Source organism: Phascolarctos cinereus, unplaced genomic scaffold (genome assembly GCF_003287225.1).
Source record: "Phascolarctos cinereus isolate Bilbo 61053 unplaced genomic scaffold, phaCin_HiC Scaffold_1;HRSCAF=81, whole genome shotgun sequence".
Taxonomy (NCBI): domain Eukaryota; kingdom Metazoa; phylum Chordata; class Mammalia; order Diprotodontia; family Phascolarctidae; genus Phascolarctos; species Phascolarctos cinereus.
The window spans coordinates 265,389,462-265,416,913 of NW_027555514.1; the positions used below are offsets into that span (position 1 = coordinate 265,389,462).

Sequence of the window (27,452 nt, forward strand, 5' to 3'; positions counted from 1 at the left end):
TCATCTGTTTTTCATTTCTTACCTTTTTTTTTTTTGCACTGGGGAGTAGTCTGCTGAGGCAGGCAGTGCTGCTTAGAACATACGGAATTTGAAATCAGAAGATCCAGGTTCTAATTCTAAGCCCTACACCCGTTATTAATGTGGCAGTCAACCCATAACTCTGACCTTTGGTTTCCTCATCTGTACAATGGGGATGATAATATTTATACTACCTGCCTCCCAGGGTTACTGCAAGGAAACTTATAAAGCAGGACTTGCTATTTAAAAAGTAGGATTCCTTCCAGATAGCATTGCCTCTCAGGAGGGAGCCTCTCCCTGGTTGGGGCAGGAAGCAACTCCTCCCTGATGGGGCCCAGAGGGGTTGATGGGATGGGATTTTAGTTCTGTCAGGTTAGTCGGGTAGGTTTTCTTCAAAGTTGCTGTTTTTCATTCATTAAAAAATTTTTGTTATGCAGTGGGGAGAAGAGGGATATAGTTAAACTCACAGAATTCTACAGGAGATATAATGGAACCACAAAAACATTGAAAATGAAAGTTACAAAGGCTGATAGCTGTTCTGTAATCTGCTGAAGCTTAGAATTCATTTTCTCACCTGTAAAATAAGATTTGGACCAGATGATCTGAATGGGCCTTTCTACCTCTAAATCAAAGGACTTGGTCCAACAATCAAGTTTGTTTTGTTTTTTTAAATTTTCGTTCTCATTTGGGTTTGATGGAAAGAGCCCTCGACGTGGAATCCTGGCTGTCTGCCACATGTTAGTTTTGAGACCTTGCAAGGGAGTGTGGAAGGGGAGGGTGGACTAGGCTTGAAGTCAAGAAGGCCTGGGGTGAAATCCCACTTCTGGATGAAACACTGACCCTCTCCAGGTCTCAGTTTCCTCATCTGTAAAATGAGAGGATCGGACTGGTGTCCTTCCAGCTCTCAGTCTCTAATCCATGGTCCTCCAAACCATTTTGTCCCTCTTCCCAGTCTTGTTCTGTGTGACTCCCCTTCACACTAAGGTCCAGCCAAACCGGCCTTCTTGGGATTCTTCACACATGACACTCTATCTCCCATCTCTCCGCTTTTTTTTGGCTAGGCAATGGGGTTAAGTGACTTGCCTAGGGTCACACAGCTAGTAAGTGTTATGTGTCTGAGGCTGGATTTGAACTCAGGTCCTCCTGAATCCAGGGCCGGTGCTCTATCCACTGCACCACCTAGCTTTCCTTAATCTTTATTATACTCTTTATGGATCTCTCCCCTACACTTCTTCCCCAGCTGCTAGGGACTCCCTTCTTCCAAATTTTCTTGCATTTATTTTATATATGTTTCTATTGTTGTTGTTCAGTCGTTTTTCAGTCACATTTGACTCTGTGTGACCCCATGTGGAGTTTTCTTGACAGAGATCCTGGAGTGGTTTGCCATTTCCTTCATAGACAGAGGTTAAGTGACTTGCCCAGAGTCACAGAGCTACTGAGTGTCTGAGGCTGGATTTGAATTTGGGTCTTCTTATACATATGGTTATCTATGTATATGTCATCTCCTCTAATAGAATAGAAACTCCTAGAGGACAGGCAGTGTTTCATGATTGTCTCTGCATCCCTAGTGCCTCGCATAGTACAGCTGCATCATGGTTCTAAGCAGTGGCACTAGTTTGGGGAAACATGGGGTACCAGAGAAACCAAAGAATATTAGGGCTGGAATCCACCTGAGAACACAGAATGTCAGAGCTTTCAGGGCCCTCAGGATCAAATCAGAGCTGGGAGAGATATTGGTATATGGCATGACACAATTAAAAAAAACCTTGGAACGTCAGTGCTAGATGGCATCTTAGAACACAAATTGTCCAAGCTAGGTAGGACCTTGAAACATGGGGTGTCAGGGCTAGATCTTAGAACACATATTGTCTGAGCTAGCAGGGCCCTTAGAGCTGGGAGAGACTTTGGTAGGGGATGTCCCAGCTAAAAAGGACTTTAGAACACAGAATGTCAGAGCTGGGCAGAACCCTGGGACATGGAATGTCAGCCTGGATCTTAGAACACAGAATATCAAAGCTAGAACATGGAGGTTGGAGCTGGAAGGAGACTTAGAATATGGAATGTCAGTACTAGAGAGGGAGCCTTGGGATACTGACTGTTAAGACCTGGGAGGGATCTGAGAATTTCAGAACCTACAACACAGGATATTGGCAATGAAAGGGACCCTAGAACACAGAGTTGAGGAGGACCTTAGTGCAAGTGTGGGGGATGGATTCCATGGCCTGTCAGGTCCCTTCCAATCTAAATCTATAATCTGTCTAGCTTCAACTCTGTAGTCATGCATGGTTGTGACTTTAGTATAACACCTACCTCCCTTCCCTTTTTTTTAAGAGGGAGGAGAAAGTGAAGGCCACAGAGGGTCACCTCCCTCACTTCCCCCATCTGTAAAATGAAGGTGTTGGTCTCAATGGCCTCCAAAGTCCCTTCCAGGTCCGAATCTTGGATCCTATCATCCCAATCCTGCCTGTGTAACTTTGAGCAAATACCTTTCCCTCCTTGGGTCTCAGTTTATCCATCTGTAAAATGAGAAGGTTGGGCTAGATGGCCTCTAAGATCCTTTCCAGCCATAAATCTAGACTCCTAGCTAGATGGCTCAGTGAAGTGAAGACTGGGCTTGGAGTCGGGAAGACCTGAGTTCAAATCCTGTCTCAGACACTTACTATGTGACCCTGGGCAAGTCACTTAACCAGTGTCTGCCTCAGTTTCCTCAAGTGTGAAATGAGAATAATAGCGTCTGCTTCCTATGGTTGTTGTGAGGATCAAATGAGGTAATATTTGTAGGGTACTTAGCAGAGGTCCTGGTATACAGTAGGCACTTAATAAATGCTTGTTCCCTTCCTGTGCTTGTACCCTGATCTCTAAATCTCTGATTATCGATGAAAGCAACTTAGTACGGCATCCTCCACCCCCTTCTTTGTTGTTGTTGTTTTTTTAATTGAGGGAGAAACTAAGACCTCAGAAGGGTCAAGTGACTTGCCCAGCATCAGCCAGGTAGTTAATAACAGAGATTGGACGTTCCTGGAGTGTCCAGATAGGCCTCATTCCTGTGACAGAGAAGTCACGGTGGGTATTTTAAAATAAATCAGCTCCTAGCTAACAGCACCTCTACCCAGTAGGAAGAAATATGGGGAATTATTATTTTTTATTTGGGGAGCCATTTTTTATTTTATTTTTATTAACACTTCGGAAGACTTTAAATTAGAAGGAACCATGAGTGTTTATAGAGAGCCAGGAGGCAGGCGAGCTCTTAGCCCAGTGCCAAGAGACAGGCTATTGGTTTTGGTGAGAGCACACAGGCCCAGCATATGGTCTATTAAAACTTAGCCAAGGCAGTGGGCCAGGGATGGCTGGTAAGGACCTCCTCATGGTCCTGCTCCCAACAGACTCCATTTGCGTGGGCAATGGGAGGGTCCGAACTGAGCCGTTTTGGGCTGCTTAATTTTGGTTTGGCTTCTCACGTACAGCAGCTTCCCAGTGCTAGAGAATAACAGAGTCCCATTGCAAACCACAAGAAAGGGCCCCCTTGGAGCTGAGGGAGTCGGCCAATTCAGTCTGAGAGCAGAGAGCTGAAGACAAGAGTTCAGGCTTTTATCTGTCAGCCTGTTATATTCTTAGATTTTGGAAATGGGGTTGGGGTCTGCAAGTGGGTGCCGGGGGCATGCACACGTATGGCCTGGATGCAAAAGGTAGGGCTGGATGATGGCTGATGGGAAAAAGGACAACTCAGACTCAAAAAAAAGGCCAACGCCTTTTTTCTTGATATAATCAGAAAGAATTGTGCTCTGTCCACTTATAAACTATGAAGAAGGTACTGACCTGCATTGTCAGAGGGACCTTCTTAACCTGAGAGTTCCCTATCCTAAGGAAACCACAGATTAATTAATTAATTAGCAATTGAGTTAGGCTTAATTAATTAATTAAGCCATGATTATAGTCATTATCCTCTTCTTCCCCCTTCCCTTCCTCCTCATCTGTTGCTGTTATTATATATTGTTAATATCTAATAGCAGTTTTTTAAAAAAAAAATAATAGTTCCTGAGGCACGATGGTGGTAACTTTACCCAAATGATCACTGAGCTCTACTGGATCATTCATCTTCCTGAGCATGGTATCCAGGGCAGCAGCCTTGGAGTCAGAGGAGCTGGCCTTGAGCCCCCTCCTCTCATCTCTCTGGGCTTTTCTTGCTTCTTCTGTTAAATGAGAGCGCTGGGCTGGTTGGCCTCTGAGGCCATGCTCCCGTGATCCCAGCAAGTCTCAGTGGACTGGAAGTCAGCAGCACCAGATCGTGGACCCTGCCTCAAACTCTTACTCTCTGGGGGATTCTAGGCAAATCACTTAACCTCTTGGTTTCTTTATCTGTAAAATGAGGATAATAACAGCACTGTTGTGAGGATTAAGCAAGGTAACATTTGTAAAGCCCTCGAAAATGTCAAATTGATGTTTGGTCTTTTATTTTTAACGTCATTGACCCTATAGGCAGTGGTGAAGCCTGTGGACCCTTTCTCATAATGTTCTTAAATGCTTAGAATAAAATACCTGGTATTACAACGGAAACCAATTAAATTGAAATTACGATGTATTTCTTTCTCCAAGGCCCCCTGAAGTTTCTCCGCAGTCCCCCAGCATGTGGACCCCAGATTTAGAGTCCCCGTACTTTATGAATGTTAGCTGTGATTATCCTCTAAACAAGAAAGGTGTTCTTGAGTCGAGTCATGCGTCCTGACAGTTGGTTTTCGGAGACACAGGCGGACTTAGGGCCCGCTTTTGATTTGTAGTCATAGTGACCATTCCTGCATTCCAGGTGATCTCTGGATAACTGGGTTCCTGTTAACACAGGAACCATAAGCTTCCTTGTTGCCTCTTTTGCTATTCTTGAGGTTCCCTTGGGTGTCTTGGTCATGGGACATTAGGTTTGTTCTCAGCATCTGGTGTACCAATCCCAGCCCCAGAGGAGATATGAGCTATGCTAAGTTTTGGAGCACACACACACACACACACACACACACACAATCAACTGGTACACCTGGCTAGCATTTGCATCACTTTTTAGGGTCTGCCATGAGGCTCCTGTGTTGTAAACCACAATGACCATCTAACCAAAGGTTGGGGTTGGTGCTCCAGTATTGCTCACACCTGAAGCCGCTGTCCCCCCCCCCCCACCAATTAATGTCATTTAATTAATTTTGACTGTTTGGGGATTTCTCCATAGTCAGTGTCAAGTGCTGGGCATGTCAGATGCTGGGCACTTCACCTCTATTTCTTGTCTAGTCCCAACTGAATAAAATATCATGTTTGCCCAACTGGTCAGAGATGTCTAAACCAGATGTCAAGCTGCCTACTAAATGCCTGAGCATGCTTTCTAAAAGTTTTTGCTAAAATAATCAAAAAGAACAAATGAGCAATCTCTAAAAAGCTCCATATTAACCATGTGAAATATGAATAAGAGCAAATAATAACAATACCAGGACCAGAGACAAGGCTCATGGTATTATTAGTTTAGGGAACTTCCAGGTGAGGAAATTCCATCCACCAATGCAGGGCAGAACCTTTTCTGTAACTTATAGTCACAAAGTTAGTATTGGATAGAGCGCTGGGCTTGGAATTAGGAAGACTCATGTTCATGAGTTCATATCTGGCCTCAGTCACTTCACCTTGTTTGCTTCGGTTTCCTCATTTGTAAAATGAGCTGGAGAAAGACATGGCAAACTACTCTAGTATCTTTGCCAAGAAAACCCCAAAATGGAGTTGGAGAGTTGGATATGGTTGAACAACCACCACACTCAAGGAGCTGACAAAGTCCTAGTAACAAATATTCACAGTTACGCAAAACATGGTTCCTTTGTTGGCCCTCTCCAAAAATGTCCGTCTCACTCTTTATCTTGAATCCATCACCTCTCTTTCAGAAGGTGTGGATAGAATACTTTATCATGGGTCCTTTGGAATCCTGGCTGGTCACTGAATTGATCAGAGTTCTTAAGTCTTTCAGACCTGTTTGCCTGATTGTATAAATTGTTTTCCTGGTCCTGCTCATGTAGTTCTTCATTAGTTCACACAAGCCTTCCCAGGTTTCTCTGAAACCACACCTTTGGTCATTTCTTATGGTACAGTAGTATTCCACTATATTCATATTATGTAATTTTTTTCAGCCATTCTCCAAGAGAGCGCTCCCCTAATTTCCAGTTCTTTGTTACGACAAAGAGAACTGTTAGAAATATTGTTGTTTATCTCGGTCCTTTTCTTTGATCTCTTAGGGATATAGAATTAGTAGTGATATAGCTAGGTCAAAGGGTATGCACAGTTCGGTGACTTTTGGGGCATAATTCTGAATTGCATTCCAAAATGATTGGACCAGTTCACAACTGTCATCAGCATCTTTATAGTACCTGTTCTGTACTGGGTATAGAAAATGGAGTGTGGGGAAGGGGTGGGGAGGAAGATGAGATGAGGTGGGGGCAAAAGGGGCAATACAAGGGAAATGGAAGGTAAGTCTCTTACTCTTTGGGATATATTTAGTGGAAGAAATGAGATTCATGTGTCTGATAGGAGTCTTAGGAGGCAACCCATGGAGTCTTTTTTTTTTAAACCTTGGAGTCTTTTTCAGCCCTAAGGTTTTTTGATTCTATGAAAATAATCTTATAACACACTTATAAGGTAACAGAAATGCAATAGGTTTTAATGGGGAGAGAGGGAAAGGATTGCCTTGCTATTAATGGTATGAAGGATTCTGTTGGCATCTTCCTGCATGCATAATCATGCAAAGTATAGGTCCTTTTCACTAGGGGGTTTCGATTTAAAACCTTTAGTTGAAGTGATATTCCAAAGACATCATTAGCTTTCCCACCCCAGAGTGAAATGTATTCCCTTTGGGTTGAATTTTCATTTCCTCTGGCGCCATAATTGTTCCCCATCTCCAATTCCATTATTCTCTCTCCTATTAAATACCCATACAGACAGGCCAGCCATTTCTTGTGAATCAAAATTTAATGGGGAATTAAAAATGAGCTGATTCAATGCCTACCAGGTAGAACAGATGTGTTTGATCATCCTGAAACCATGGCGAGCTACTTAGTGGAGCTCGCTATAGGTGACCTCTTGCTAGGTTGCCAGGCAACAAAAAGCATGCATCCCCTTATTCATTGGTATGAAATATTCCAGGCGACCAGCGAGCTCCTCTGTCTCCTGACTCCACTTCACATCTGATAGGTCCTGACCTTGTGGTTATTTATGGTGGAAGCTTCCACCACCCACCCCACTTTCCCATTTGAAAGCCTTTTCTTTTTCGTTGTTGTTGTTAATGAATATAATCAACAGAAACAACATTTTAATATAAAAAGAAGCAGATAAAAGGGGATTTTGTATGAAATGACGAATCCTGTTACAGTTTATTTTTTTAAAAGTATGTAATACATTTAAGGTAGTAACTAAATTGCTTTGTTTCTATCATTTAAGCCTCTCCTTTCTTCTGAGTTTTTAAGTGTTTTATTGGTGTTCTTTTTGACTTTTTTGGGATCTCTATCCTTACCCACTAACTACCTACCTTCTCTGAAACAGAAACCCTCTCTCATAACAAATGAGCACAATCAAGCTAAGAGCTGGTACTCCTTGACTCTGTCTAAAAATTGGGAACGTACTGTTGTCCCTAATTTCTTCCAGGAATGGGGAGGCATGAAGTCATAATTGGGCACACGATAATCTTGCTTTCCTTTATCAGATTGTGGTCAGTGTGTAAATTGTTCTTCTGGTTCTGTTCTCTTTATTCTGCATCAGTTCATACAAGTCTTCTCAAGTTTCTTTGAATGCTTCACATTTCTTATTTCTTAATTTTTCTAATTTACATTTTTTGATTGTGTCACTCAGACCAGTTGTATACTTCAGTATCTCAGCTAAGGAAACCCCAAATGGGGTCACAAAGAGCTGGACATGAATGAAATGACTGAACAAAAACACTAAGTCACAGGTTCATAGATCTGCTTGAAGGGATCTCTGGGGTCCATTTTATAGATGAGGACACTGAGGCTTAGGGTGGTTGAGTGACTGGTCCAGCTAGTAAGTACCTGAAGCAGGATTTGGGTCCAGAATGCTGTCCATCACACTAATGCCTCTATCTGTAAATGAAGCTAGAAGAGAAACTGAGTCTGCCCAGCACCTGGACAGCCGTGTAGGGGTATGGACAGAGCACAGGCAGTGTTCAGAGTCCAGTGCTGCTCCTTACTGCCCTGTGACTCCCCCCACTAGTCCTTAGATTAGTCTATTAGATTCCATTAAACTGTGGGCTCCTTTTTTTTTTTTTTTAAAAAGTTCTTTGTATTCCCAGCACTTAGCATGGTGCTTGGCACACGGTAGGTACTTAATAAATGTTTGCTGACCTATGGGTTTTAGTTTGCTCATCTGTAAAATGAGAGGCTTGGATTAGACAATCTGTAAATGCCCCTTTCAACTTGGATTTAAGATCCTCCGTATTAAGCTACTTGCTTTCAGCTTGAAACCTATGTTCCTATAAAGAATCAAAGATGCCCCTGAGGGGGTGGTTATTGTTATTTAGTTGTGTTCAGTCATGTCTGACTCCTCCTGACCCCATTTGGGGTTTTCTTGGCAGAGATCCTGGAGTGGTTTGCCATTTCCTTCTCTAGCTTACTTTACAGAAGAGGAAACTGAGGCAAACAGAGTGAAGTGGCTTGCCCAGAGTCACAGCTAGGAAGTGTCTGAGGTCAGATTTGAACTCAGGCCTTCCCGACTCCAGGGCTGGCACTCTTTTCACTTTGCCACCTTGCTGCCCCTGCCTCTGAGGTAATGACCCACAAATTCCCATGAAGAATGCTACACACTTTTGGCCATGAGGCCTGGGGGGATTTTTAACTTATGTTGGCCATGAGGTTTTGCAAGTTGTTTTTGGCATCAGTTTAGCCTGAGTGTGAGGATGAGGTCAGGTGGAGTCAATGGAGTTAAGTTGGTGGAAATGTGTGTTAGAGCCCAAGATACTGACAGTGAACAGAAGTGGTCTGGGGGGACTGATAACTGGGGCTCTATTCTAATGCTTTTGAATTCCAGCTCTAAGAATTAGGAGGAATTTTTTTTAAAAAAAGATGTTGATTTTGTAGATTTACAGACTTGCTTTAAATGTTCTGTAGAAGAGAATTTGATTTGATTCTCCCTTCTCTTTCCCTCCTTTCCTTCCCTTCCCTTCCTCTTCCTCTTCCTTTCCTTTCCCTTCCTTCCCCTTCCCTTCTCTTCCCTTCCCTTCCCTTCCCTCTCCTTCCTTTCCCTTTCCTTCCTTTCCCATCTCATCCTTTCTCTTTCTCTTCCTTTCCCTTCCTCTCCCATCCCTTCCTCTTCCTTCCCTTTCCCTTCCCTTTTCCTCTCTTCCCTTTTCTTCTCATCCCAACCTTTCTCTTCCTCTTCCTTTCCCTTCCCCTCCCTTCCCCTTCCTTTCCTTTCCCTTCTCCTCTCTTCCTTTTTCCTTCTCCCCCTTTCCTTTCCTTTTCTCCTCCCTTCCCTTCCTCTTCCTTCCCCTCTCTTCCCTTTCCTTTCCCTTCCCCTCCCCTCCCCTCTTTTCCCTTCCCTTTCCTTCTCATCCCATCCTTTCTCTTCCTGTTCCTTCCCCTCTCTTCCCTTCCCTTTCCCTTCCTCTTCCTTTCCTTTCCCTTCCCTTCCCCTCCCCTCTTTTCCCTTCCCTTTCCTTCTCATCCCATCCTTTCTCTTCCTCTTCCTTTCCCTTCCCCTCCCATCCCTTCCCCTTCCTCTTCCTTCCCTTTCCCTCTCTTCCCTTTCCTTCTCATCCCATCCTTTCTCTTCCTCTTCCTTTCCCTTCCCCTCCTATCCCTTCCCCTTCCTCTTCCTTCCCTTTCCCTCTCTTCCCTTTCCTTCTCAGCCCATCCTTTCCCTTCCCCTCCCTTCCCCTCTCTTCCCTTCCCTTCTCTTCCCTGTCCCTTTCCCTTCCTCTTCCTTTCCTTTCCCTTCCCCTCCCATCTCCTCTCTCTTCCTTCCCCTCCCTTCCCTTCCTTTCTTTTCCTTTCCCTTCCCCTCTCTTCCCTTCCCTTCTCTTCCTTTCCTTTACACCTCTCCTCCCCTCCTCTCCCCTCCCTTCCCTTTGCCTGTCCTTTCCCCTCTCTTCCTTTTCTGCCTTCCTTCTTTCCTCTCCCCTCAGGACGAGGCAGCACCATGGAAAGCGGACGGGGGCTGACTTGGGCTGACTTGGGCGTTAGAGCAGCAATGTCCACCCCCCCCCCCCCCCCCCCGGGCCTGACTCCGCAGCCCTGCCGTCCCTTCTGCCGCGCCTGCTTTCTTGTACTGACGCTTCCACCCTCTCGTCTTCTGTCCACAGAACATCATCAAGAAGGTGATCGGCCAGAAGTTCGTGTACAAATTTGTGTCCTTTCCCGAGATCCTCAAAATGGACCCCCACGCGGTGGAGCTGAGCCGGGAGAGCCTGCTGCTGCCGGACGGCGACTGCAAAGTGCCTTCGGAGGGCCGCGACGCGCACAAGCCCAGCCTGTCGGCCCTCAAGAGCGCCAGCCGGAACGAGTACATCCACTCGGGCCTGTACTCGTCCTTCACCATTAACTCGCTGCAGAACCAGCCGGACACGTTTAAGCCCATTAAAATGGAGAAGCTGGAGGAGCCGCTGGACGGGGGCGCCCCTCCGGTGGACGAGGTCAGGACGGTCATCAGGTTTGTGACTAATAAGACAGAGAAGCCCATCATGAGGCCCGTGGTGTCTCTGCCGTCCACCTCGGAGGCCGCGGCCGCCTCAGCCTTTTTGACCTCTTCGGTCTCCGCGAAAATCTCCTCCTTAATGTTGCCCGGTGCAGCCAGCGTTTCCTCCGCCTCCCCAAGCTCCTCCCGGTCCCCTTCCCTGTCCCCGGACTCCCCGCTCCCGTCGGAACCCAGGAGTCTCTTCCTAGAGTCCAGCTACCGGGATTCTGACTCTCTGGAGCCTCTGAATCTCTCCTCGGGCTCCAAGACAAAATCGCCATCTCTCCCCCCAAAGGCTAAAAAACCCAAAGGTTTGGAAATCTCAGCCCCGCCGCTGGTCCTGTCCAGCAACGACATCGGCTCTATTGCCCTCAACAGCCCAGCCCTTCCCTCAGGATCTCTCACTCCAGCCTTCTTCACAGCACAGGTAAGACCCCTGCGGCCGGGAGACCCGACTGGTACAAGACAAAGGGCTGGCCCGTTCTGGATGGCCGTGGGACCCCAAAGGAGAATCCCTGTGAAATAGGAACGGGTGTCATCATGCAGACGTGCACTGCTGTTCTTTTCCCCTCCATTGAGAACACTAACAACAGGAGAAATGGTCTGCTTGGGACAGCTTAGGGTGTTGGTCAGGGATTTCAAGGGGCCGGCATGTTCACATTAACTTGCGTCTCCACGTTCTTTCCAATGGAAAAGCACTTTTACGCACATTATTAGCATTTTGATTCTCATTACTATATCCATTAGTTTTAGGGAAATCAAACCCATGATTTTTTAAAGAAAGGTTGAGTAGATCAATTGAAATTTTCATAGGATTATAGATCTGGTGCTGGAAGAAACCTTAGACACCATCTAGCCCAGGGGTGAGGAAACTGTGGCCACAGGTCACTTCTAAGTCCCTTTGACCACATCCAAGTTTTACAGAACAAATCTTTTTATTAAGGGGATTTGTATTGTGAAGTATGGATTCAGTCAAAGGGTCACACTTGAGGACCTAGAGGGCCACATGTGGCCTTGAGGCTGCAGGTTCTCCTACCCTGATCTAGACTTTTTTTTTTTGGCTATTGGGGTTAAGTGACTTGCCCAGGGTCACACAGCTAGTAAGTGTGAAGTGTTTGGTCTGATGCTGGATTTGAACTCAGATCCTCCTGACTTCAGGGCGGGTGCTCTATCCACTTCTCTGCCTAGCTGCCCCTCCTACCCTGATCTAGTCCAACCCTTTTTATATACTGAGGCCCTCTGTAAGGGAAGTGACTTATCCAAGGTCACATGACCACTGGAAAGAGCCAGAATTGGAACTCAGGACCTTGAACTCTAGCTCTCCCAGTCTACCCCCTGCATTGTCGTTGTTCAGTCATTTCACTTGTGTCTAACTCTCTGTGACCCCATTCTGGGGTTTTCTTGTCAAAGACACTGGAGTGGTTTGCCATTTCCTTCTCCAGCTCATTTTACTGATGAGGAAACTGAGGCAAATAGGGTTAAGTGGCTTGCCCAGGGTCACATAGCTAGTATCTGAGGCCAGATTTGAATTAGAGAAGAGTCTGGGGCTCTGTGCACTATGGCGCCACCTAGCTGTCCCTCAGGGTATATACAAAGTAATTTCAAGCTGGAGGTGGGGGGGGTGAAAATCAACCAAGAAAGGGACACGGAATATGCATAATACCACAGTCTGTTCATCCATTCCCCAATCATTTTGAGCTTGTTTCAAACCCCACACATAGCTTGTTTCAAAGCTTTTTTTTTTTTAATCCAGCATCTTTTTCTCTGACTCCTGGTCCGAGAACATAGCCTTCTCCTTTCATGAACGGCCAGACCCACCATTAGGCCAGATGGATATTTGTAGAAAAAAGCCTTGTTGTCCGAGTTTCCTGTTAATTGGAAAAGAGAACAGGGATCAGGGTTGTCTGGTGGACCACGAAGCGAGCCAGCAAAGCTCCCCTGATGCCAGATTTCTAAACCAAGGGAGCGGGCTGATGCTATTCCAGGCCTCCTTGCTGGCAAAAGTAAGTTACCCTACAGACCTCTGGGCAGATTCTGGCCCTGGGGATGTAGAGAATGTCCTCTGTCATCTTAGTTCAGACTTCGAGGGGGCGCCAGAATGCACAGAGCGCTGAGCCTGGAGTCAGAAAAACCAGAGTGCCAATGCAGCCTCAGACGCTTACTAGCTGGGTGACCCTGGGCAAGTCACTCAAGTGCTGTCTGCCTCAGTTTCCCTTTAAAACGGGGATAATAACTGCACCTATATCCCAGGGTTGTTGTGGATTAGATAATATTGCTAAAGTGTTTTGAAAAATTACAGTCATTTATAAATGCTAACTATTCCTTATTTCTTCATCACCTTCTTGAAGGTAGGGAGTATTTAATGTTTGTTTGTATCTCCTGGGCCTGACACAGTGCATGGCACATAGGAGGTGTTTAATAAACGTTTGATTATTGACTCTTTTGGGGAAAGGTGTGAGTCCTCAGCATGAGTGATAACAATAGGTCATGCATCTTTACCACGATATTGAATGAGATTTTATATACATGTATATAAATGTAAGCAATTACATTACTATTGAGCACTTCACAATCTACCAAGTGTTTTCCTCACTACTGCCTTATGAGGCAGGCAGTGTGAATATTTCTCTTCCCATTTTACAGATGGGGGAGCTGGAGCTCAGAGAGATTAAGGAGTTTGCCCAGAGTTACCCAGTCTATGAGTGGCCTAGCCACAAGGCCAGCCCATGGCTTTTGCCTCCTGGATGAGTCTAGTCTCATTCTCTCTAGACCTTCTTTCTAGTACATGGGAGGCAGTGGGGGAGAAGGAGGAGCCGGGTCCAGAGAGCAGATCGATTCCGACAAGAGCACTCTGGCAGTCATCAGGGTGACAGATGTCTCAGCCAGATGGCCTTTTCCTCCCGGGGAGAGCTTTTCAGGAGAGCCACAGGGGCTGGAAATAAGCTTAGCCACAGTTAGGCTCATATCATTCCATGATTGGATAGGACCCCGAGAGGGTATTATGCTTTACAGGTGAAGAGACTGAAGGGCAGAGGTGACCCAGTGACATTAGTGGCAGAGAGGCCTCCAGGCTCATGGTTCATTAGTCTCAACTCTGAAGCCTTCTCTAGTCTGGCTGGGCTCCGAGCTTTTGTTGGGATCCTAGAATTTAGAGCAGTGGACCGAGGGGACCCTGGCTCCTGCCCCTTGCTAGGCTTCCAGACCATAGGGGGAGGCCGACCTTCCTCATTTTACAGACGAGGAAACTGAGCCCAGACAGGTCAAGCAAATGACACCCTGAGAAGTGGGATTGAGTTAGTACGTTTTCTGTTGCAGAATGAAGACTGTTTTATGTGTGAAATGATGCTTTCTCATGCTCATTCCACCTTGACTTGGGAGTCAAGAAAACTGGAAAGAGCCTGGAGGCAGGGAGACCAGAGTTCAAATCTGGTTTGAGATACTTACTAGCTTTGCGAATCACGTGACTCCTGACCTGCCTCAGTTTCCTCATCTGTAAAATGGGAGTGATAATAATAGCATCTCCCACTCACAGTTGATATGAGGATAAAATGAGATACTATTTGTAAGGCTCTTTGTGGATGTTAAAGTATCATATAAGTGCTTGCGGTTATTTTTTCAGATAAGGGAACTGAGTCAGCTTAGGGAAGGAGAGGGATTTGCCCACAGCAGTTTAAAATAACCTTGTGTGAGTGGAAGGAAGATTAGCTTTGGCCTTCCCAGAGTCCAGGCCCAAGTAGTGACAGAGACGACATGGTGGATAAAGATTAGGGAGAGGTTTCAAAATGTCAGAATGGGTTTTTATGCCACTGAAAACAGGTATTTTCTCACTAAGCAGAAATGTGATGGAAAGAAGGGCAGGTAAATGCTTTGGGAATAGTTCAGATCTCTAGGGCTCGGAATAAAGAGAGTTTGGAAACTGCCAGCCAAGTAGGACAGTTATGGAAATTCCTCTCACGAAATTCCTTTGCTCTTAGAATAGTTAAAAAAAAATGTTGCAGAAATGGCCTGTCTTGGAATGGTCTGAAATGAAGTTGGGGCAGGTTCTGGTTGGGTATTTGCACCTCACCTTTTCTGGAGATCTGGTTCTAACAGGCTAAGATGACCCCATTTCTCTTCACCCCTGGATGGTCAGAGGAAGCTTGACTTCTCATTTTTTTTTTTTTGGTGAGGCAATCGGGATTAAGTGACTTGCCCAGGGTCACACAGCTAGGAATTGACTTCTCCTTTCTTCAGTCAGTCATTCAATAAGCATTTCTTGAAGTCCTACTGTGTGCTAGGTGATGGGATACAAGCACAAAAGATAGACTCTGTCATCAAGATTACATTCCACAGGAGGGAAACAACATGTACACAATTACACAGTGAGAGGCAGCCTGGTTCAGTGGGTAAGGTGCTCGACTTGATACCAGAAAGATCTGAGTTCAAATCCTGCCTCAGACACTCACTGCAACTTGGAGCAAATCACTTAACATCTTGGGGTCTCAGTTTCCTCATTTCTGAAATGTAGGCCCCCTCTAAATATAAATCTCTAATCCTCTAAGGAAATAAATGCAAAATAATTTCTAGGGAGACAGAGGACACTGGCAAATGGTGGGAGTGGTATCTGAGTTAAGCCTTGAAGGAATCTGGGTGAGGTGGGGAGAACATTCTAGGAATGAGGAAAGCCCATGCAAAGGGACGGAGCGGCGATCAGGCCACTAGGCCCTGAGATGATGATGAGTACTGAGGTTCCAGTCTCAGCGACTTGGGTTCAAGTCCCGCCTCTGACCCTAACTTCCCATGTGACCACGGGCCTCTCACCTTCCTTCTCTGGGTCCCAATTTCTTTCTAATAAAATGAGGGGGTTGATGAGAGGGTTTCTGAGAGACGTTGAACTGATGCCCTTACTAACAATTATTGACTGTGAGAGCATGAAGGGGCCTTCGAGGCCATTGAGCCCAGCCCCCCTCACTGGACAGATGAGGGAAGTGAGTTGTCCAAAATCCTACCATGGGGTAGCATCAGAGTAAGTGAGGATCAGAACGAGAGTTTCCAGTTTCCATTCCCCTCACCTGAAATGACGGTAGTTGGATAGCGCTGTTTTACAAAGCGCTTTCTTCAGAATTGAAAAAAATAGCTAGCATTTATTTAATGCTTGAAGGTTTAAAACAAGTTCTTCTTTGTTGTCATTTGATGCTCACTTCAGCCCTGTGAAGTCAGTGACTGTTACTCCCATTTCACAGAACACTGAGGATGGAGGTGGGGTTAAGGGACTTGACTGGGGTCCCGAAGTTAGCAAGTGTCCAAAGCAGGAGCCTTCCTGATTCCCTATCCTTTGTGCCTTCTATCTGCAGACATAAGATTTACTTTTTTTTTTTTGGTGATGGGGGGCGGGAATAGTCCTGGATTTATTTTATCAGGGTAGAGTGTACCTGGTATGGAAAATCCCTCCACAGGTGCAACCTTGTGACTCATCCATCTCATTCACCATATTCAGGCTCCTGAACTCAGGTGGATTCACTGCCAGAGTAGGAACAGTCAAATCCTAGGATATTTTTATAAGCAGTGACAAGCAAACATTGATGACTCAGTATTGACGTTGTACTGGACCCTGTAATATTAAAGCTGTTATCTTTCTTTCATTTATTCAATTGATGTGATGATTTGAAGCTGTAGTCATACCCTAAGTATGAGATAAAGTGGGGTGTGGATGTGTGGGGTGTGGAGGCCATCACATTCCGCCCCAGCTATGTGGTTCCCCATCATCCTGGGGGCTGAAAATCAAGTTCTCTGTTCTGCTACCACCAGCCAGTGGGTAAGCAGGGGGCGAGATGGGAGTAGGGCTTTGGCTTGTGAAGAGAACAAACCCAGTGCATCATGTGTTTCCCTGCCAGTGACTCCTGCTCCAGATGGGTTTAATTCATAGTTTACCAGGGTGAGGAGTCAGACTGGATGGCTTCTTAAGATCCTTTCCAACCCTAAATCTAGGGTCCCAAGAATGCCAGTCAGAACTGGCATTTATGTTGTCCGATACAGATTCAAACCAGGAAGTTGTTCAACCCACTTAGTTCAGATTTTTGTTTGTCTAAAACTATGATCTCATTGCCAATGGGACTTTCCACTGAGGAAACTCCCCTCACTAACACAGTGGCGTGTCTACTCTGCAGTTTGTGGTCCTAGCAACTCACTTGGGGCAAGGAGAGGTTAAATGGTTAGCCCAGGTCAATATATAATTAGATTTTGTCTTATCAAGTTGTCCTTCCTTAGAATATATTTCTCTATAGAGGTAACCTTGCTAATTCTCTTTCTATCATCTGCCTGTATACATAGGGTATAGGAACTGGACCTGTGTTATCAGCAGGGCAGAGGAACTCCTGGTACAAAGAAGCTTTCCACCAAATGGAGGTCTAAAATTGCTCTCTAATTCCTAGATCTGGGAGCTGCCTGGGGACTTTGGGGTGAACTGACTTCAGCCAAAACCCAGAGTCATTCATAGACTCTGGACTTAAATCGACATCTTCAAGACACGGAGTTTGGCTCACTGTTCAATATGTCATGCAGAACTACAATTTATCAAGATGAAATGTGCATCAGTTATTGCTGGTACTTTTTTTTTTTTGGAGGCAATCAGGGTTCAGTGACTTGCCCAGGGTCACACAACTAGTGAATGTGTGAAGTTGGATTTGAGCTAGGATCCTCCCAACTCCAGGGCCAGCACTCTATCCATTGTGCCACCTAGCTAGTAGTGCTAGCCCCTGCTAGAATTCTTTTAGTTTTCTCCTTGGTCCAGGGCTGAAGCCCTCATATAAGGCAGGCTGGCTTATACCTTTTGCCCTTAAACACTCCATCTTGAGGTCTCCTGCTTGTGCTTGAGAGAATGGCTGTGCATTGTAGCTCCAGTGAGTTTGACTTCAGAACACATGTGATTGAAGGGATGGTTAGTGTGTATCTAGAGAAGGAAGCAGTAATCAATCACAAAGGGCCAGTGTGGTTTCAATAAGTATAGGTCAGGCCGGACTTAACCTCATTTTCTTCTTTAACATGGTTTCTAGAGTGGTAGATTGGGAAAACTGTAGCTACAATTAGATTTCAGTATAGCATTTGAATAAAATCTCTTACATTTTCTTGTGGATGAGAAGTGATGTAGACTAGAAAATAGCATACTTGTTTGAATTTGGGGCAGGTTGAATACCTGTAACCCAGAATAGTCATCAATCATTAAATGTCAATTTGGAGGGAGATCTTTTGAGCAAGGGTTCTTAACCTGGGATCTATGAACTTAAAAAAAAATTCAGCAACTATGTAAATAGAATTGATTTCTTCTGTAATCCCATGCATTTTATTTTACACATTTAAAACCATCATTCTGCAAAGCTTCACCAGACCCCTAATGGACCCCATGATCCAGAAAAGGTTAAGAAAATCCCGGCTCAAGAGAAATGCCCCAGGGAGCTATTCTTGGCTTCACATGGTTTAACATTTTAATCAATGTCTTGGATAAAGGTTTGGAAGTCACGCTTATCAAATCTGCAGATGACATAAAGCAAGAAGCAAGCTAACCTGCTGGAGCCAAATGACTGCAGAGTCAGGATCCAAAGAGAAGATGAAATTTTAATAGGGATTAATGCCAAGTCGCATGCTTGGGCTCATCCCAGTTAGAAATGGGAGAGGCGGAGCTAAACAGTGGCTCTTCTGAGAAAGATCTGGGGATGTTCATGGACTGCAGATTCAATGAGTCAGCAGTCTCACATGACAACCAAAAAACCTGGATTATTAGGTTCCATGTAAGACAGACGTGGGGTCTAGAATGGGAGGGGGAGGGGAGTCAGAATAAGTGCTTACATAGTGCCTTCTACGTGCCAGGCAGTGGATCAGGGTTTCTTAATTTGGGGTCGGAGAACTTCTAAAAATTCTGAAAACAATTTCAACATAATTGATTTCTTTTGCTATCCTTTGTATTTTATTTAAGCATTTGAAAATAAGATCCTGAGAAGGGGTCCATGGGCTTCATCAGATTGGCTGCCCAAGGAATCCAGAACACAAAAAAGGTTGTGTGAGCCTGGGCTCCCTCCTGTCCTCTGTCTGCATCAGATAACAGCTGGGGTGTTATGTTTTGTTCCGGGCCTGACATTTTAGGAAAGACACTGATACACTAGAGAACAGTCAGAGGAAGAGAAGGCAGGATGGCAAAGGGCCTTGAGTTCACGCCATCTTCAAGCTAGTGGAAAGTAATTAGGGACAAAGGGCCTTGAGAAGTGAAGACTCAAGGATGAGTGTGCAGTCACCTTCTTGAAGAAAGGCAGTCAAGGGGAAGAAAAATTGTTCGTATGGAGCAGGATCAATGGTAGAAGCTGTAGAGGCCCAGGATTAGGTTTGATGCCAGGAAATGCTTCTTAATTATTAGAGACATCCAAAAGTGCCATGAGAGGTAGTGAGTTCACCATCCCTGGAGTTCTTCGAATAAAGACTGGGTAACCACTTGTCAGGAAGGTTATAGGGGGGATTCTAACTCCCATTGGACAAAATAGCCTTTGAAGTTCATGGGATCATAGACTGGAGAGCTGGAAGGGGTCTTCGAGGCCATTGATCCAATCCCCTCTTTTTATGGATAAGAAAATGGAGGCCCAGAGAAGTTAACTTGATGCATCTAAGGTCACACAGTAGTTAAGTCTTAGGATCACAGATTTAAAATTGGAAGGGACCCTAGAGGCTATGAGTCTAATTTCTTCATTTTACAGATAAGAAAACTGAGGGACAGAGAAGTGAAATGACTTAGACAGGGTCACACAGCCAGTTAGTGTCCAGTAAGTAGGTGATGGAGTCGAGGAAAAAAGAAGGATCAAAAGATCACAGGATCACACAGATCCAGACCTCAGGGGCCATGTGATCTCCTCACTGCACAGAGGAGGAAAGGAGGTCCATGCCAGTGAGGTGATGTAGTAAGTGCCAGAGCTGGGATTTGAACCCAGGTCTTCTGTCACTCTAAAGCCAGTGCTTGCTTTCCTCAAAGACAACAGACACTTAACTATGGGCAAATCCTGGGACTTTAGGGATCATCTATTCCAATCTCCTCATTTTGAGAGATGAAGAAACTGAAGCTGAAAGAATCATAGCTATAGAGCTAGTCTATGATCAGAGGCCATGTAGAGGCCCAGAAAGGCTAATGGGGTCATGGTACCATAATCTTAAAGCTGGAAGGACTCAGTGGTTATCCACTTCAACTCCCTCATTTTCAAGATGAGGGAAACGGAAACTTAGGGAGGTGACTTTCCCAAGGCCACACATCAGAGGTGAGATCAGAACCCAGGTCCTCTGTCTCCAGTGCCAATGTTCTTTGGGACTCTACCACTGTCCCCCACCAAATGTTTTCTCCTTTAAGATGACATGATCTTCATGGAGTGTAGGGATGGGAAGGACAAGACAGGAGAAGAGTTAATAGTGCTGTATTTATCTGCATGTATTACAAGTAACATTTTAAACCTAGAAACCACGCAAAACATTCTCTTCAAGTTACTGGATCTTCAGGCTACAATCTGGTCTCCCCTTGTGATTGAAGTGTGAACAAAATCTCAAATCCCTGCACAGATGGATTTTGCAGTACTGACTCTGCATGCCACATCCTTCCAGGCAGATCCTATTTGGGGTTCCCTCCCACAGCTGACATTCAGCCAGACCGATCTGTCTCTGGTCTCTTTAGGCTAATATTCTCTCTCCTGCTCCCACACTGAGCCCAGAAGGTATTCCTTCTTAACCTCTGCTCCCTTTAAGGCTTGGCTCAAGGACCATCTCCTTCCTAGAAGACATCTATCCTGGGTCCTCGGCCGCTTGGTGGGGGTTGTCACTCCTTTTGCTTGGGTTGGCACCTAGAACACAGTAGGTGCTTAATGATTGCTTACTGATCTCTAACTCCAACACATGCCTCAGGTTCTTTGTATCTTTTTAGTTATTTGGCTATCTGTATACATGTTAAGTATTTCCTTCTGGGACAAGGTAAGCCCCTGAGGGCAAGAATGGTTTCGTTTTGTCTTTGTATCTCTTACACGTCATATAGTTCCCAGCATATGCTGGGATGCTTAAAAAATGCTTGTGGAATTGCTTTTGGAGTTGGAGGACTCGGGTTTCAATCCCACTTTGTACTCCTTGTGTGACTTTGGGCACATCTGGCCTTAGTTTCCTCATCTGTAAAATGAAGAAGTTGGAAGGCCTTTGGGGTCCCTTCTTATGATGAATGGAATACAGGACATGTTTCTGGAGTTGGAATATAATCAACTATGACAAGGTTCCATTGTCAAAACATGGCATTAGAGGGGCAGCTAGGTGGCGCAGTGGGTAGAGCACCAGCCTTGAAGTCAGGAGGCCCTGAGTTCAAATCTGGCCTCAGACCAAACACTTGACACTTACCAGCTGTGTGACCCTGGGCAAGTCACTTAACTCCAATTGCCTTAACAAAAAAATGGCCTTAGAAATGGCTGGATTGAATACCTCATTCACTGCTCAGCACATAAATGAAGAGTCTTGAGCTCAGAATGGAGACCTGGGTTTTAATGCTGCCTCTGACACTTACTAGCTGTGTGACCATGGGCATGTCACTCAACCTTTAGGTGATGCCCTGGGTAAATCTGCAGTCGGCCTCAAGTAGGGAGTCCCTCTTATTGTAGAAATCACAGGCCTTCCTAATCCACACGAATATAATAACAACAATAATTAGCATTTATATATTGCTTTAAGGTTTACAAAGTACTTTACAAATACTCTCATTTTTTCCTCACAACAATGGTGTGGATGGTAGGTGGTGTTATTATCCCTATTTTGCAGATGAGGAAACTGAGGCCAACAGAGCTTGGGTGACTTGGCCATGACTCATAGCCCTTAAGTGTCTGAGTTAGCATTCCTGACTCCAGGCCCAGGGCTTTATCCAAGAAGCTGCCTCCCTTTGCCCCTTTAACGAGGGATAAAACGCCATTTCTTTTCACATCCCTAGAGGTTAGCACACTGATTGGCCCTTAATAAATGCTTGGTGATTATTTGTTATTCAAAGGATTAATTTTTTTTGGCCTAGGCCTTTGATTTTATTGGCAGAGAGAACTCCCCACTGAAGACCTTCCCCTGACGCAAAGTAGAATGGCTCCCATTCTTCTGTTTATAGCCTTGGAGAGTTGCCCCAGGGGCCATGCGAGGTCAGGGAACTTGCTGGGGGTCACCCAGAGGGACGAGTAAGTCGGGGGACTTGAACCCAGGTCTTTCTGACTCTGAGGTCAAGCTTCTATCCATGGGGCCATTTAAATCCAGTCGGATGCACTGCTTTGACTTGTTATCCTTGTTGGATTTCTTGCTGTCTAAGTCTGGAGAAGCTGGTCTCTGAAAGGCCAGCCACCAGGCGATGACCATTATGGCCACAGTAATTCCAGAAACCACCCGTTTAGGCTTAGAAAGGGCTGCTACCATCTGCGGTGCTACAGGGAGGAACCTCTGTGGAATATTCTGCTTAGACTCCTGGTTGGGTTGGAGCCCTTCATGAATGTGGACACGGGGGACCTTGGAAGATTTCCTCCATGAACAATTGATGAGGCACCCTCTTGTGGTTGGACACGTAAACAAGTTAAGAGCCTGGGGGCTTCAGCTGAGCACTGTTGTCAGGCGCCTAAAGTATTGATTACCCAGAATGAGCTATGTCTCTTCCATGCCATCAAATGCTGATCTGGGTAATGGTTAGGAATTATGATCCATTCTCCGAAGCTAAGGAATGGTGTCAGAGTTTCAGAGTCTGATGTTGGAGAGCATCTAGGCCAACCATCTCCTTTTACAGATGGGCAAACTGAGTCCCGGAGTGGTTCAGGATCACACAGGTAGAAAGTAGCAGTAGCATGAACCCAGTTCCGTCCTCTCCTTCCACTTGCCTACACCTGTGTGAAAATACTTAGTTAAAAAAAAAAACCTCCCTTCTTCCCCTCCATTCGGAACCTTGTAACAAAGAATAAAAAAGGCAGTTCAGTAAAACTAACTGACAATTGATAAACAAAGCTCTTTGACAGCACACAAGTCACATAGCCAGAAAGTGCTGGAGGCAGGATTTGACACAGAGCCAAGCACATAATAAGAACTTAATTAATCCTGGACCTGGGGTAAAGAAGACCTCAATTTAGATACAGTCTCAGATGTTTACCCACTATGTGACCCTGGGTGAGTCAACTGGATCTGTTTGCCTCAGTTTCCTCCTCTATAAAGTGGGGATAAAAATAGCACCTTCTCTGAAGGGTTGTGGGCAGGATCAGATGAGATAATAATGTAAAGCGCCTGGCAAACCTTAAGGCTCTATATTCAAAATCAAGCCATTATTATGATCATTAATAGTATATTAGTGTTAATACATAATTAACACAACAATATTATCAATATTATTGTTGTTCTTTTAAAATTGATTGAAACCACATCTTACTCATTCTTAGCCCCGGGTATCTCCACATAGATGCTGAGCAACATATATGATGAAAAAGGCTTTCAACTGAATAATTCATTTTTCTATCTCTGTATCCCAAGCATCCCGCACGGCGTCTGGCATTATAATAGGTACTGAATAGCTTATCGACTGATTAATTGTATGCATGTTCCAAACCCAGAATCCCTGTGTTCTGCAAAGAAGGGAGGGATGTGTATTTTCTCATCCTTTGGAGAAGGGAGGCAATGGGAGAGTGAAGCTTGGTCATATAAAATTTCATAGCATTCATGAAAGTACACTTTAAAGAAATGACACTGAGAGGGAAGCAGAGCCAAAAGTGAACAAGATCCCCAGTGTCAGGCACAACTAATAAGCTAACACGTGCCCTGTGCTTGGCACATAGCAGGCATCTGATAAGTGCTTGTAGGTTGAATAAACAACACTGAGGTTGAACCAAATTGGGACCAAGTGATGAATGTCTTCCTCAAAAAATGGCGACCTGTGGAAGGAGAAGGTCTCACACATGGTCTGTGGACAGTCACTCCTTAGCTGCTTTTTTTTTCCCCCAATCTTTGTTTTGGAGAAAATTGGGATTAAGTGATTTGCCCAGAGTCACATAGCTAGCAAGTGTCTGAGGCTGGATCTGAAATCAGGTTCTTCCTGACTCTGGAACCAGTGCTCTATCCACTCGTGTAGCCACTTTCGCTTCACTCTTTTGGGGGAATGTGAGTGGTGGGGTACTGATTGTGTATGTGTGCGGCCAAAAGAAAATAGCCCAGTGCCTGGCACATGTGCTTAACAAATCCTTGTTGAATAACAAAAATCTATCAAGGAGATGTAAATTCATTTTAATGATCACGTCTATTAATACAGCTTATGACAGTAATAAGAAGAGCTAAGATTTATGTGGCACTTCAGGATTACGGAGCCTTTACAGGTTTTCCCATCTGATCCTCACAACAGCCTGGTGAGGAGTGCTCACTTTATGCCATTCTCATCTGCCATTTTGCAGGTGAGAAAACTGAGACTGGGAGTGCTAGCTTAAGTGAATTGCCTGGAGTCACACAACTAGCAGCTGAACTGAGCCAACCCCGAGTATGAGCCTTACCTCCTGGCAGCTCCCATAGGGCCACAGAACTCAGGATGTTTGTCCCGATTTCACTCTAGGCTGACTTCCCTCAGAACTTAAGAAGCGTCCAGCATGATGCAATCTGGGACACTCCTGGCCCCTGCTGCCGTCCCTCTCAGACAAAGGCCTCCATTGACATCACCAGCCTCCCAAGGGGACGCTGCCATGTCACGAGCGGCTCCTGAGCTGCTCAGGCTGAAAGTTTTCCCTGCAGAGAACAGGAGTGACGCTGGAGACACAGGGTCAGTGTTTCTTACCAACCTCTTGCTGGGGCGCAGACCAGGAATTTCTAGGTTGCTGTGCTCACTCCCCTGGGAAATCCAGATTTTTGGCCTTAAGAATCTGGCACAGGATGGATTACTTTATTTAAAAACAACAAGCCCAAAAACAACACGGCCAGAAGTGATCATTTATGTATTCCCTTCCATGCTCCTCCTTGGCTGGGATAAAATTTGGAACGAGTCTAAGTTTTCAAAGAGGCTGCTGCAGGGAAGGGATAGCCCTTGTCTTCAGCATTTGGAGATGCCTTTTCTTTGCAGAGGTAATAGACTCTAGGTGTAGAGTACCATATAGACCGTCAATTAACAGGCCAATCAGTTTTGCTGTACCGATTCCCCCCTTTCCTTGTACTGAGACTAGAGACTTTCTGGGTAGTGCGAGAAGGCATTCCATTTGAAAATGGAGGTGATGTAGAGAGAAAAGCTAAAGTTTTGGGGGGGGGGTTGTGTTTGAAGGCTTATTGATAAGGCAGTGATGACAATAATGGGGGTTACAGATTCAGATTCCGTCTGGTTTATGTTTTTGATCCCTTTGTCAACCAACTTGGTAGAAGACAGTCTGGGAGCAAGGTGAAGAATTCCCCAAATAGTAGGCAGGCCTGGCAAGGACTGGCCTTCTAGAGCAGGGATTTTCAGCCTTTTCTGGGTCATGGAGCCCTTTGGCAGTCTCATGAAGGCTATGGAACCTTGCTCAGAACCATGGTTTTAAATAATGGAAGGAAATGTGAAATTCAGTTCTAAGTTAGTGAAAATGAAGGTGTAATTCCCCCTCCCCTCCCCATTCAAGGCCTCCTGTCTATGGCCTGAGGTTAAGAACTTCTTTTCTAGAACTTGCTCTGGATAGAAGCTGTGGAAGCAGCTTGCAGGCTGGGAATCGGTTTCCATATTTGTAAAGTGAAATTGTTGGCCTAGATATGTGATCCCAAAAAGTGCCTTCCATTTCTTTTCTTTTTTTCAGTGTGGCAATTGGGGTTAAGTGACTTGCCCAGAGTCACACAGCCAGGAAGGGGCAGATTTGAACTCTGGTCCTCCTGACTCCAGGGCTGGTGCTCTATCCACTGCGCCACCTAGCTGCCCCTACCTTTCATTTCTTAAGCTAGGTTTAAGCTTCTGCTCTATCACTTACTATTCTTTGTGGCCTTGGGTTAGTCACTGTAACTGCTCTATACCTCAGTATCCTCATCTGTCAAAACAAAGACCTTTAATAACCTTCCTTCCTTTCCACACAGTGTGGATATGAGGCTCCTAGGAGTTGTGTGTGAAAGAGCCTTGTAAAGAAGGCAGCAGTACAGAAGGAGCTTGGTGGCCCAGGAGACAGAGTGCCAGTCCTGGAGGCAGGAAGACCAGAGTTCAAATCTGACCTCAGACACTTCCTAGCTGGGTGACCCTGGGGAAGTCACTTCATCCTGTTTGCCTCAGTTTTCCTCATCTGTGAAATGCACAGAAGGAAATGGCAAACACTCCAGTATCCAAGAAAACTGTAAAGGGGGTCACAAAGAGTCAGACGCAACTGAACAACAAAACAATAGAAACACAAGGGAATTTTCTTTTTAAAAGCAACACACTTGTTTCAATAAGTTTACCTCTTTTGAAAAAGTATGAGGTTTTGACCCACAGGCCTTTGCCTTTTACCCCCACTCCTTTGAAATGACTGTGTAGTTATGTTGTCTTTATTCTGTATGTAAGGATCTGGATTCATGCTTTATGCCTCCAATAGAATATGAACCCTTGGAGGGCAGAGGGATTATGCCATTTTGGGCTTGGCATCCTTAGCAAATAGTTATTAAATGCTTCTTGAACTGAATTAGTCTGGGGGAAGATACGTTTGGTCAGATGTTTCTCAGGAAGGTTAACTACTTGGTTTTCCCAAAGGAATGGAAGCCCCTTGAGGTCAGAGACTGTTTTTCATTTTTGCCTTTATATGCACAATACCAGGTAGGCACATATAAATGCAATTCAACTCAATTCAAGAAGGATTTACTAAAAGTTTCTGAGTGAATGAATGAATAAGCTGCTTTTTTTCTTTTCAGAGAGGCAATCAGGGTTAAGTGACTTGCCCAGGGTCACATACCTAGTGTCATGTGTCTGAGGTCAGATTTGAACTCAGGTCCTTCTGACTCCAAGGTCAGAGCTCTATCCACTACACCACCTAGCTGCCCCATGAATAAGCACTTAAGTGCCTTCTGTGAATGAATAAAATGTATTATGTGCTTTCTTAATGAATAAAACAAATATTAAGTCTCTTTTTGGTATGAGGCACCTGCTAGGTGCACAACAGAATTTCAACCAACTCCCTGGGATTCTTTTAGAGGTATTAAACATGACTGCATTTTGCTTTAAACCGAGGGGCAGCTAGGTGGTGCAGTGGCAAGAGCTCCAGCCTTGGAGTCAAGAGGACCTGAGTTCAAACCCTGCCTCAGATACTGGACACTTACTAGCTGTGTGACCCTGGGCAAGTCACTTAACCCCAATTGCAGGCAGAAAGAAAGAAAGAAAGAAAGAAAGAAAGAAAGAAAGAAAGAAAGAAAGAAAGAAAGAAAGAAAGAAAGAAAGAAAGAAAGAAAGAAAGAAAGAAAGAAAGAAAGAAAACCAAACAAATAAATATGCAACGAGGTAATTTCTGCAGAAAGAAATGGAGGTGAACGTGTCATGTTTGTGTTATAGAGTCCGAACGGATTGCTGCTGACGCCGAGCCCGCTGCTGTCCAGCATTCACTTCTGGAGCAGCCTGAGCCCGGTGGCCCCGCTGAGTTCTGCCCAGCTGCAAGGACCCAACACTTTGTTTCAGGTGAGCTTGGGACATGAACGTGCCTACTGATAGATAGGGAGGATTAGATCATCCCACAGGAAGGGGCTCTTAAGGTAAGGTCTGGGAACTTCAAAAAATATATATTTTAATGCCTATATCTTGATACAAATGC

The 27,452-nt window shown here is 45.0% G+C and overlaps 1 protein-coding gene across 1 annotated transcript in view; it reads left to right on the plus strand.

The window, feature by feature from the left end:
• The window catches only part of ELK3 (ETS transcription factor ELK3), a 96,500-nt gene that overhangs the window by 61,635 nt on the left and 7,413 nt on the right, over nt 1-27,452 (plus strand). Inside the window, exons 3-4 of the mRNA XM_021006448.2 lie at nt 10,340-11,137; nt 27,197-27,319. Of these exons, the coding sequence (XP_020862107.1) occupies nt 10,340-11,137; nt 27,197-27,319 (921 nt within the window). The remainder of the gene's footprint in view (nt 1-10,339; nt 11,138-27,196; nt 27,320-27,452) is intronic.